This window comes from Neomonachus schauinslandi, chromosome 4, assembly GCF_002201575.2.
Source record: "Neomonachus schauinslandi chromosome 4, ASM220157v2, whole genome shotgun sequence".
In the NCBI taxonomy this organism is placed as follows: Eukaryota; Metazoa; Chordata; class Mammalia; order Carnivora; family Phocidae; genus Neomonachus; species Neomonachus schauinslandi.
In genome coordinates, this window is record NC_058406.1 from 21101406 (window position 1) to 21114386 (window position 12981).

General features: G+C 43.0%; 1 protein-coding gene across 4 annotated transcripts in view; it reads left to right on the plus strand.

Annotated features, from left to right (window-relative positions):
- The window catches only part of GMEB1 (glucocorticoid modulatory element binding protein 1), a 33949-nt gene extending 23871 nt beyond the window's left edge, over window positions 1-10078 (plus strand). For all 4 annotated transcript variants that reach the window (XM_044913930.1, XM_021683627.2, XM_021683626.2 and 1 more), the window contains exons 9-10: window positions 2874-2996; window positions 6773-10078. In XM_044913930.1, the coding sequence (XP_044769865.1) occupies window positions 2874-2996; window positions 6773-7473 (824 nt within the window). In that variant the 3' untranslated portion in view covers window positions 7474-10078. The remainder of the gene's footprint in view (window positions 1-2873; window positions 2997-6772) is intronic.
- Window positions 10079-12981: the final 2903 nt, after the last annotated feature.

Here is a 12981-nt window from a genome sequence, read left to right on the forward strand (position 1 = left end):
CATAATAATATCTCATAAGCTTGTGTGTGAGTTCCTAGATTTGTTATCTGTGTCTTATTACCTCTTTATAATTCATACATTATATAAATACACTTAAACTTTATAGTAGAATCTTTTTTTTATATTCTTGGAGGAAAAAATAGGCAAATAATATAGAAAGCAAGGATGACTCTTTTAGATAGGATGATCAAGGAAGGCCTCCCTAAGGAGGTGGCATTTAAGCAGAGACCTGAATTAAAGAAGCTAGCCATGTGGTGAGCTGGGAGAAGGAACATTTCAGGCGGAAGGAACAAAAACCTTGAAGTTGCAATGGGCCTCATAGGTTCAAAGAATTATAGAAGCTCTGAGGCAGCCACAGTGTATTAGGGTATAGGAGAGTGATAGGTGATACAAGGTTGGAGAGGAATAAAGAGGACAGTTTATTTAGTTTTTTTTTTTTTTAAGACTTTATTTACTTATCTGAGAGAGAGAGAGAGAGAAAGCAGGAGCAGGGGGGAGAGGGAGAAGCAGGCTCCCTGCTGAGCTGGGAGCCTGATGTGGGGCTCGATTCCAGGACCCTGGGACCATGACCTGAGCCGAAGGCAGATACTTAACTGACTGAGCCACCCGAGAAGACAGTTTAGATAAGCTTTGGTTAGAACTTTGGTTTTATTTTAAGGTGATAGTAAGCCATCATAGTGATTTTGAGCAGGGGAGTGAAGTGATAAGGATTTATTTATATTTTTATATTTTTAATATAATTGTGTATTTTTTTATATTTTTAAAAGATCACTTTGGTTGCTATATGGAGAGTGGACTGTATGGGGCAAGAAATCAGTTGGGAGGGGTGCCTGGCTAGCTCAGTTGTTGGAGAGTGCAACTCTTGATCTTAGGGTTATGAATTCAAGCCCAACATTGGGCATGGAGCCTATTTAAAAAAAAAAAGAAAAGAAAAGAAATCAGTTGGGAGACTCCTGAAGGAACTACTCCAGATAAGAGATGATGGTGGCATGGATTAGAGTAGATAGTGGTAGACCTGGAAAGAAGTGATCGTATTGGGGATATATTTTGAGTGTGGAACAGAACAAGTTTTGCTGATGGATTGGATGTAGGGAAAAAGAGAAAGACAGAAATCCAGGATGACTCATACATTTTTGGCCTGAGCCATGAATGGTGACACCCTTTCCTGAGATGAAGATCACTGGGAGAGTTGTAGTTAGTACAGTTGGTAGTTGTTTGTGCTTTTTTTTTAAGTAGGCTTCATGGCCAGTGTAGGGCTTGAACTCACAACCCTGAGATCAGGAGTCACATACTGGTTTTTTAAATTTATTATTTATTTATTTATTTCATTATTTATTTATTTAGAATTTATTTACTTATTTGACAGAGAGAGAGCACAAGCAGGGGGAGCAGAAGAGGCAGAGGGAGAAGCAGGCTCTCTGCTAAGCAAGGAGCCCAATGTGGGACTTGATCCCAGGACCCTGGGATCATGACCTGAGCCAAAGGCAGGCGTTTAACCGACTGAGCCACCCAGGCGCCCTGGAGTCACATACTCTTTTGACTGAGCCAGCCAGGCACCCCTCAAAGTTAGTTTTGACTTGGGGCACCTGGCTGGCTCAGTGGGTGGAGCATGTGACTCGTGATTTCAGGGTCATGAGTTCAAGCCCCATGTTAGGCGTAGAGCTTACTTAAAATAAAAAAGAAAGAAAGAAAAAAGTTAGTTTTGACTTGCTAAATGATTATGAGGCCTTCAAATGGAGATGTCACTCAGCTAGATGGAAGTATGAATCTGGCACGCAGAAAAGAGGTGAGGGCTGGAGATCTGCATCTGGGAGTTCTCAGCATGTACATGTTATTTAAAAGCATGAAACTGGTTGAGATGACTGTGGAAGAGAATTGTAGGTGGAGAAGTTGTCTGAGTTAAGGAATTAATGACCACAACTACTGACAATGCTTTCAAGAAGTTTTGTATAAAGAGGAACAGAGATAACACTATGAATAACATTGCATGCCAGTTCCCATATTTGACACTTACAATATGCTATTTTTTTAAAAGATTTTATTTATTTATTTATTTGAGAGAGAGAGAGAGACCACATTGTGGGGGGAGGGTCAGAGGGAGAAGCAGACGCCCCGCCGAGCAGGGAGTCCGATGCGGGACTCAATCCCGGGACTCCAGGATCATGACCTGAGCCGAAGGCAATCACTTAAGCAACTGAGCCACCCAGGCACCCCTAAAATATGCTATTTCTTTTTAATATTTTACTTATTTATTTGAGAGAGAGAGAGCAAGCACGGGGAGGAGGAGAGGGAGAGGGACAAGCAGACTTCACGCCGAGGGCAGAGCCTGATGTGGGGCTCGATCTCACAACCCTGAGATCATGACCTGAGCCGAAATCAAGAGTCAGACACTTAACCAACTGAGCCACTCAGGTGCCCCTAAAATATGATATTTCTAATCTTTGTGTCTGTCTTGCCGGATAAGTATTATTAGGCCCTTTTGTTTCAGATGAGAAAACTGAGGAGTGAAATGACTTATCCAGATTCACACAGATAGGAGGAAACCATAAAACTTAGATTCAAACTTAGCTCTATCTAACACAGTGACCATGTTTTCTAAACCAGAAGTCAGAACTTACAACCAGATGCAAGATTTTTTTTTATTTTTATATTTATTTATATGGAAAGATGTATAAAGTTATAACAATTAAAGTTAATTTATGCATGTGATAAATCTTTGCCAAAAAAATTTTTTTTTATCTTTGCCAAAATTTTTAAAAATGCAATTAGAATAGTACCATCATTTCTGGGTTGTTTCATATTTATACGCAGTACAACAGAGCTAGGGAAACACTTCTGTTTTAACTTGACGGGCATGTCTTTGTTTTAAATAGATGCTGCTGTTCTCAACAATGTAGCACATACATTTGGCCTAATGGACACGGTGAAGAAGGTTTTGGACAACAGAAGGAACCAAGTAGAGCAGGGAGAAGAGCAGTTTCTCTATACTCTGACAGGTGCGTATAACTTGTTTCTTCTTAGGTGATATTATACTAATATCCTTGAGTCTTGCCATTTCTTTGTGGACTTCTGTTGGGACTGGCTTCCTTCCTTCCTTCCTTCCTTCCTTCCTCATCATGGTCCTTCTGTGTCTTTTGGAGGATTAAGATATCTGCTCAATTTCTCCATTAATCCAGTAATATTAGTGGCAGAAGAGACAAATTGGCCTTTGTTTTTGTTACATTATTGATATTGCATCTTTTTTTTTTTTAAGATTTTATTTATTTATTTGACAGAGAGAGAGACAGTGAGAGAGGGAACACAAGCAGAGGGAGCCGGCTTCCCACTGAGCAGGGAGCCCGATGCGGGGCTCGATCCCAAGACCCTGGGATCATGACCTGAGCCGAAGGCAGACGCTTAACGACTGAGCCACTCAGGCACCCCTGGATCTTTTGATAACTATTAAGTTATCACCTTCTCCATTATTTGTGGTAATCAGAAATTATGAGCCCATGAATAATTTAACTCTTTTTATCAAGTACTTAATTTGCACTGTCTCTGGGATGCCTGGGTGGCTCAGTCGGTTGGGCATCTGCCTTCAGCTCAGGCTATGATCCCAGTGTCCTGGGATCAAGTCCCGCATCAGGTTCCTTGCTCAGCAGGGAGCCTGCTTCTTCCTCTCCCTCTCGTGCTCCCCCTGCTTGTGCTCTCTCTCTCGCTGACAAATAAATAAATAAAATCTTAAAAAAAAATTTTCACTGTCTCCAAACTAGGTTGTAAAAATATAATGTTGACTAAGACGTCTCACTCTCTACATGGTCTTTAAGGAACTCAAAGGAAAGCAGACATAGAAATAAGTGCAAAAAGTAGTCAGCTTTGTAACTGAGGCGGGTATGGTGGAAGAACAAAGAGAGTTGTCACTTATACCCAGAGAGAATCAAGAAAAGGTTTTGGGTAAAGCAGGTGAAAAATATAAAATAAGTCAGAGGCATGGATTATCAGCTTTGAATGATATAGAATATATCATAGTTAGTCATGAAGTCAAAAGGCAAGATTATTTGGTAAGAGAAGAACAATTTATGTTGTCTTAAACTTACTTTTATACCCAGTATATATTTTAAACTCATTTACTGAGTACCCTGAGACCCTTTTCATTTGATCCTCCTAAGAATGTTAGACGCTGGGGTGCCTGGGTGGCTCAGTTGGTTAAACCTCTGCCTTTGGCTCGGGTCGTGGTCCCGGGGTCCTGGGATTGAGCCCTGCATCGGGCTCCCTGCTCGGCGGGAGGCCTGCTTCTCTGTCTCCCTCTGCCTGCCACTCTGCCTACTTGTACTCTTTCTCTCTGTGTCAAATAAATGAGTAAAATATTAAAAAAAAAAAAGAGGGCACCTGGGTGGCTCAGTTGGTTAAGCAACTGCCTTCGGCTCAGGTCATGATCCTAGAGTCCCAGGATCAAGTCCCGCATCGGGCTCCCTGCTTAGCAGGGAGTCTGCTTCTCCCTCTGACCCTCCCCCCTCTCATGTGCTCTCTCTCTCAAATAAATAAATAAAATCTTTAAAAGAAAAAAAAAAAAGAATGTTAGAGGCTATTATCTCTATTTTATAGATGAACCGGAGTCACAAAGAGTATAAATGATTTGCCTTGGGGCCACATCCGTACTTGGCAATGAAGCCTGGAATAGAACTTGGCTTTCTTACTCCTAATCCAGTGCTTTCACCTTGAAACTTCACACCATCCAAAAAATGGTTTCTGTTAAGAATGTGGGCTTCTGGTTCTTTGTCCATATTATTTTTTTTAGATAGGTTTAATCATAGTATACATAAAGTTTTGTTTTCTGCTTTTTTTACTGTGACATATTACTATTTTCCCAAGTTGCTACACAGTGCTTTACTTAGACATTCTTCTAGGGATGACATTTAAATTTTCAAACTTTTCTTTGGTAGCTTATTTTGTTGCAGTGAACTTGTATGAATATAACTTTCCCTTTTTATGTCCTTTTAAACTACTTCCCAGAACTAAGCTTCAAGTTAAATGGTATTGAAAATTGTTTTATGGATTTTTATGACCTGTTGCCAAATTTCCAAGATTATGTCACCATTTTGAACACACCAACATTGGATGTTATTATTTATAATATTCTCTGATTTAACTTTTTAAAAAATTATAGATGTAATTGTTATCTTCTTCAAAGATTTTATTTATTTATGAGAGAGAGAGAGAGTGTGTGCATGAGAGCATGAGCAGGGGGGAGGGGCAAAGGGAGAAACAGATTCCCAGCTGAGCAGGGAGCCTGATGCAGGACTCCATCCCAGGACCCTGAGATCATGACCTGAGCAAAAGGCAGACACTTTTTTTTTAAATTAAGGATTTAATTATTTATTTGACAGAGAGAAACGGTGAGAGAGGGAACACAGCAGGGGGAGTGGGAGGGGGAGAAGCAGGCTCCCCGCTGAGCAGGGAGCCTGACACGGGGCTTGATCCCAGGAGGCTGGGATCATGACCTGAGCCAAAGGCAGATGCTTAATGACTGAGCCACCCAGGCACCCCTGAAGGCAGACACTTAACTGAGCCACCCAGTCTTGAGGTTTATATTTCTTTGGTTACTACTGGAAATGGAAAAAAATGCAGTATTTTGTAACTTATGAGGCAGTATTTAAAAATTTTTGAATGAAAAAAAAATTTTTTTTTAATGTGTTCTTGATCCCTACCTACTATTCCAAGCAAGGAATTGATTTGCTCTTGGTGTTCCATAGGAGCAAAGTGCTCTCCAGATGTAACTGATTATTTATTGAATGCTTCTCAGGTTCTAAGCAATAGAAGAAGTTCTGGTGTAGAACCAGACTCACCAGTGGTCACCAAGGTTGGATTGTACATTAGGAGAGGGATAGTGATAGACGTATTGTGGTGGAAAAGCCACCAAGTTGGCCATCAGAAGACTTTTGTTTTGGCCCAAGCTTTGAGACTTTAAGTAAGTCACTTTACCTCTCTGGGTTCCAGTTAAAATGAATGTGTTAGAACTCTAAGACCTCTTTCAGTTCTGTAATTCTTAGGGACTTCCTCTGTAACTTTCTGTAGACTTCTCTGGGTGCTAATGGTAAACTAAGGCCATTTGGTAGACTAAGGTCACCAGCAAGGTGATCCTGCCTTGAAGAACAGTTTGGGAATCACTGTTTTTTGGAGCAGTCACTGTAGCTCCTCTGTAGTCCATGTTAGTTCCAAAGGGATTGTGCAAATATTCCTTATTTTCATCTGTAGATCCAGGGAAGGCATCTATAAGCTGCGTGATCAACTGCAGGCTTCTTTGGTTTGCATTTTGGTGATAGGTGACAAAATGCCACAGGAGCTTCTAGGGTTGAGCTATAGTAGAATCACAGCCTGAAAATTATTCTGAATTGTTGCCCTGCCTATAATCACACAATGAAATGTAATTGCTGGAGGGATTTTAAAAATCATCCAGTTTTGTTTCTTGTTTTGAAAACCAATGAAGCTAGGGGCGCCTGGGTGGCTCAGTCATTGAGCGTCTGCCTTCTGCTTGGGTCGATCGAGCCCCGCATCGGGCTCCCTGCTCGGCGGGAAGCCTGCTTCTCCCCCTCCCACTCCTCCTGCTTGTGTTCCTGCTCTCCCTATCTCTCTGTCAAATAAATAAATAAAATCTTAGGAAAAAAAAAAAAGAAAGGAAACAATGAAGATATATAGTGGCAAAACCAGGACAAGACCTCAGGTTTCCTGACTCCATTCACTGTTCCCAAGAATATACTTCTCTCCACGCAAAGTCTGTCTTTTTTTCCCACAGAGTTGGAACGCCAGTTGGAAGAGCAGAAGAAGCAAGCTCAGGATCACAGGCTGAAATCCCAGACGGTTCAAAATGTGGTACTGATGCCTGTGAGCACTCCTAAGCCTCCAAAAAGGCCCCGACTCCAGCGGCCAGCTTCCACCACAGTCCTGAGCCCTTCTCCTCCGGTCCAGCAGCCTCAGTTCACAGTCATCTCGCCCATCACCATCACCCCAGTGGGCCAGTCATTTTCCATGGGCAATATTCCAGTGGCCACCCTCAGCCAGGGCTCCAGTCCTGTGACTGTTCACACACTGCCTTCTGGCCCTCAGCTCTTCCGTTATGCCACAGTGGTCTCCTCTGCCAAGAGCAGCTCACCAGACACAGTGACCATCCACCCTTCATCTAGCTTGGCACTGCTAAGCTCCACCGCCATGCAGGATGGGAGTACCCTGGGCAACATGACCACCATGGTGAGCCCCGTGGAGCTGGTGGCCATGGAGTCCGGCCTGACCTCAGCAATCCAGGCTGTTGAAAGCACCTCGGAGGATGGGCAGACCATCATTGAGATTGACCCAGCCCCAGACCCAGAGGCTGAGGATACTGAGGGCAAAGCAGTCATTCTGGAGACAGAGCTGAGGACTGAGGAGAAAGTTGTGGCTGAGATGGAAGACCACCAGCATCAAGTCCACAATGTGGAAATTGTGGTCTTAGAGGATTAACTGGGGATGTCGGGGCCAGGAGATATGTTTTGGTTTGGAATTTTAATTATTTGTTTATTTTTATCATTGTCCCACTCATTTCCACATAGGATCCTTTTTTTTTAAACAAAATCTCATTGTTGTAACTGAAAATGTTGGGTTCCTCCCACCCCCTTATTGAAAAATGGACAAAAACAAGCTGTCCTTCCAGAAGTTGAGAGTAGGTCACTCAAGGTCCTAATCCTTTTACACCAAGAAAGTTATTTCTTTTAAGGGAGGCATCAAGATAATCAGAAACCGTGTCCAGAAAGCCCTTTCCAGGCTAGTCTGTCTGTGCACGCATGTGGTTTTATTTTTGTAAAGGTGCATTGACCAAACTCTGGAAGGCAGATCTGACACTGGAAGGCAACCCACCCACACGTGGAAGCAGAAAGATACTTTATTTTGTATCCTGGAAAGAGCCCTCAGAGGCCGGTGCGAAACTCTGAAAGGAAAGAAAGTTGACCTATGCTTGGAGGGGAAGGTGGCATATACCAGGAGCAGCTTAAAAAGGGAAGTGCTTTGGCCAGGATGGGGCAAGGAAATTATCTTAGCTCCAGAAGTGCAACTGATGCCTCTTGGTATCTCTAAGGGTTATTACCATGGGTGCCATTTTTAGGAGAGGCCAGTAATAAGTGGAAGGGTACATCTCCATGGACCAAGTGGCATCAGGGGCCTAGGGGCCGTGGCTTTGCAGAAATAGAAATCCCCGGTTGTCACAGCTAGGCTTTGTGATTCAAGCTCACCTTCCCTCCCTTCCCCAACTTTGTCAAAGCACTTAACCTTCCTAAACTAGGATCAGTCCATTCATTTGCAAACTATGTGATGTGGTGTAAATTTCTCTGGTTCTTGGACTGTGGCTGTCATGGGGGTGGGGCTCCAAGGCCATCATTTTTATTGCATGACTCCAGGCGCAGGGGAGTTCCTCATCTAGACCAGCTGCCCTTTTTGGTGGGGCCCTTTTTTGGCTTTGGAACCAAAAGCAGCCACTCATTTGGTGCTTCCTCTTGTTCTACCCTCCATCCCTCAATTGTTAATGGCATCTGTCTCCTGGATCCCACGCTCTTCAGCTTTTTGGCTGATTTGGAGAACAGTGACAGGTGCCTGCCTGCCTTCATCCTCTTTTAGATTCATTTATACCATTTATACCACAGATGTTTCTGTGAGATATTAAGCTCATAAAAAAACCTTAGGCCTGGCAGGGAAGACTCAACAGCCCCAGCCTATCCTGAGGCACTGAGTAGATGTCTCCTCCTGAGCGAGCTGGACTCCCTGGGAAAGAAGCATTGTCTGCAACATTATATTATAGGAAATGTACCAGGAATGTCAATAATAATATCTTGGGGTTTTTTGGTTTTGTTTTGTTTGTTGTTTAATGTTGTTTGTATATTTAGAGCTGGGCCATTTTCCGTGCTGTGATTCCTGCTCTTTGACCATCTTCAGTGTTTGGGGCAAGAGTGGATCCTGGTTTTTATTTCTTTGATTGCATTGTTTACTGCACTAGGACAAATATAGGGAAACTGCAGACAATTTAAAGGAAAATGAGGTCAAAAAAGATAGCACACACCTTAGGAGTGGGAGGTTTTTTGTTTTTTAATTAAAAGCAAAACTTTGACCTATAGTCCCCCCCCCCCCGCCTTTTTTTTTAGAGAAGGCACCCACCTGAAGCCATGTTTCTTCCAACAGATGTTGGAAACCCTGTTGTCAAGCAAGTGAAAACCGTTCTGCCATCCCTCAGATGGCTTTAATAGCTAGAGAAGCCCTCTAACTTGGGAGAGTCAATCTTAAAAGCCTTAAGGGTGAAATTTCTGAACCCCATATAGTTGTGGTTTTCAGCTCTAAAATTGTCTGGGGTTTTACTTTTCTCTTCAAAATGTTTAATAGATGTAGCGATCAGCTTAGAACAAACCTTTGGCCCTTTAGTGAGGGAACTGGCTTTTATTGTTGCCTCTTTAGGTTTTCTGATGGTACATAAACAAAAACAGAATTTCTATCTAAGCCTAAAACTGCTACTCGAACCCAGGAAGGCACATGCCATGTGCCTGTCTTGGTTTTTAGGGATACTTTTCGCTTTCCCAGAGATGGGCGGTCCAATTCAGGACAGAGGAGGCGCTCCGGAGAACACCACACACTAGCTCAGGTTCCTTTCTTTCCTCCTTCAGCTGTCTGTAGTGTTTTAAAGCAGTGTGAGCATCATGCTTCCAAGGTCAAGAGATCTCCTCCTCCTGAAGACAGAACCTGTTTACTTACACTATCTGAATATTCTGGCTTGTGGAAATACATGAGCTTTGTTGTTTTCCTGGTCTTCCAATAGCCTGTCATTATTGCTCACTGCTGTGCTACCCATTGTTGAGTGGGGGTGTCCTCAGAGCCCTGGTCTAAATGATCTCAGACAGTGGGAGAAATATGCAAGCCGTTGGTATGTGCACAAGCAGTTGCAGTGAATCACTCCTCAGGCTGACTTGGCAGGAGCCATCTATCTTTCTGTTCATTCATTAAATAAACATTTATAAGTGCCATCTACGTGCCAGGCTTTGTGCTGGGCACTAGCAGTACGGAGATGAAGACAGAGTTCCTGCACTCAAGGACTTCATACTTCAGAAGTTGTCTGGAGTTAAGAACTATATTTCAATATAATTGTTTTCTTTTGTAACCCCATGTATTTTATTTCGTGCATTGAAAAACATTACTCTGAAAATTGGTCCATAGGTTTCAGCAGACTACAGAAGACGCAAAAAAGTTAAGCCTTTTCTAGTGAGATACTGAAACGTCATCATATTGGGGTTAGTGCAGCCATGGAGCTACTGGCTGGGAGCTGAGAGAACAAAGGATCAGGCACCTAACCTGACCTGGGGAGGGGGGTGGGTGACGGGAGTACTTACTGGAGAAGGTGTACACTTAAGCTAGTTTAGGAGAGATCATTTTGGCTAGTTTTTTTGATACTCCATTTTCAAGTGGTGGGGCTTACTTATATAAGAGGGGGGAAAAATCCTTAGTCTCTTGTTGCTTCTGCCTCCAGAGCTAGGCAGAGTCAGCAGCATGGGCAGTGTCCAGAGAGTACCCCACTGGAAAAAGCCAAGTCATGCGTTAGCTTCTCTGAGTTTCCATCACAGGAATCCAGTGCCTGACTGGAGTTTAGCTGAAAAAAGGTAAATGCCCCCAGCCTTCCTGCCATGTGGTTTCCATAAAGGCCTTGGAGTCAACTGTGCAACCGTCTCACCTTGGTTCTGTCCCTGCCTCGTTCTTTTCCTCCTTTCAATTTTCAGGCGCCTTCCCGGCTCCCACCCCTAAAACAAAACAACTCCCAGTTATTCTAAAGTAGAAATGTACAATATACTTGAATATTCAAGATTCAAAGCCACTTCACGTTAAGTTTCTTTCATACATCTGTCCACATTAGGGAAGGAAGACCAATGTTAATACACATACCTTGGAAATTGATATTCAGTTCAGGTGGTCTGACTCTTTTTAGTGGTGGCATTTTATCCCATTTCATGAAAGGCACTAAGGTAAGTGTGGTGGGAAATACTGGTAGTGGTAACATCTGATTATAAAGATAGTATAATCAAGCATGAAATATGTAATTACTAGTTCACTGAATTATAATTGGTCCAGGTTTTAGTACCATTAGGAAGTGGAAAGGATAAACGAAAGGTTGAATTGTGAAAATAGGCATGAGGTTGTGATTCACTTTGGGCAATGCTCCTGAGCAAAGAGTCCTCTCTGAGAAGAAAGTCAGAAACTAGGCTAGTCCCTGCATTTTCAGACAACTTACCCAGTACAGTTGATCACAGATTCCCTCACCCCTAGGATACCTCTTGGGGAAATTCTTGCATGGTCTAATTTATAACAATAACAACCAACGTTGTTGCGCTAAACAAGGTATCAGTTCTGTTAGGTTTAGACTCTGCCCCTGGAATTTCTCTTAGGCAGCCCTAATTGAGTCCTTTCCAGGATTCCTTCCCAATCCAGGAACAACTTTCTTAGTCCTGATATATACAATTTGACTTCCTCTAGAAGGTTCTACTTTCCTCTAACTTCTTTATCCATACTCCTACTTCCCTAGCCCTAGCTTTTGGGAGCCAAAGTTGATTTGGTTCTTAAATTCTGCCATGTCAGTGATTCTTTCTACCATGTCAATAACTCTTGAGACAATCATTTTTCTCAAGGAACCCCCCAAAACCCAAACCTCAGCATACATCCATAGTCTGCAGTCTTCATGACCTAAAACAGCTTCCTCAACTCCATCAATCACCTGAATTGAAGCACCTTTGGGATGTGTTTGTGCAGTGACTATCTAAAACCCGTGTTTTTGGGGGGAGGGGAGGCACCTGGGTGGCTCAGTAGGTTAAGCATCTGCCTTCGGCTCAGGTCATGATCCCAGGGTCCTGGGATCAAGGCCTGCATTGGGCTCCCTGCTCAGTGAGGAGCCTGCTTCTCCCTCTCCCTCTGCCCCTCCCCCCAACTCGTATTCTCTCTCTCTCAAATAAAATCTTTAAAAAAATAAGATTTTAGGGGCGCCTGGGTGGCTCAGTCGTTAAGCGTCTGCCTTCGGCTCAGGTCATGATCCCAGGGTCCTGGGATCGAGTCCCACATGGGGCTCCCTGCTCGGCGGGAAGCCTGCTTCTCCCTCTCCCACTCCCCCTGCTTGTGTTCCTGCTCTCGCTATCTCTCTCTCTGTCAAATAAATAAATAAATTCTTTAAAAAAAAATAAGATTTTAAGTAATCTCTACATCCGTTGTGGGTCTTGAACCCACAACCCTGAGATCAAGAGTTGCATGCTCCACAAATAAGCCAACCAGGTGCCCCTAAAGCCTATCTTTTATATCCAACTGATTCTCTACCTATGACCCATGGCCCAGGCTAAGACATGCCTGTCTCCTGGATAGATTATTTCAGCCCAGTATGATTCCTACTGCCTCTTCACAACTGCCTGAAATTTCTGTTATGTTTTATGAGCCTCTCAGCCTATAGTAGACTACAGCCTACTTGGAAATTTCCTCTGGGTTCTCCTCTTGCATCTATGGTTTCCAATTTTGTACTTTTACTGATAGTTATGGCTAGTAATATGGTATACAGGAATTTATTTTTCTAGTTTGAGAACAAGAATGAACAATAGTATTGGATCACATCTAAGGGTAAATGTGAGGGTGGGTAATGACCCAGAAGGAAAGACAAGTTCCTCAATGGACTTTGTAGGAGCTTCTTTTTTTTTTTTTTTTAAAGATTTTATTTATTTATTTGAGAGAGAGAATGACATAGAGATAGCATGAGAGGGGGGAGGGTCAGAGGGAGAAGCAGACTCCCTGCTTGAGCAGGGAGCCCGACGCAGGACTCGATCCCGGGACCCCAGGATCACGACCTGAGCCGAAGGCAGTCGCTTAATCAACTGAGCCACCCAGGTGCCCCTTTGTAGGAGCTTCTAAAGAAAGCATATACAGAGAGGATTTACTTGCATTCTGAAGTATAAGTTTGTTTTTTAAAAGCTA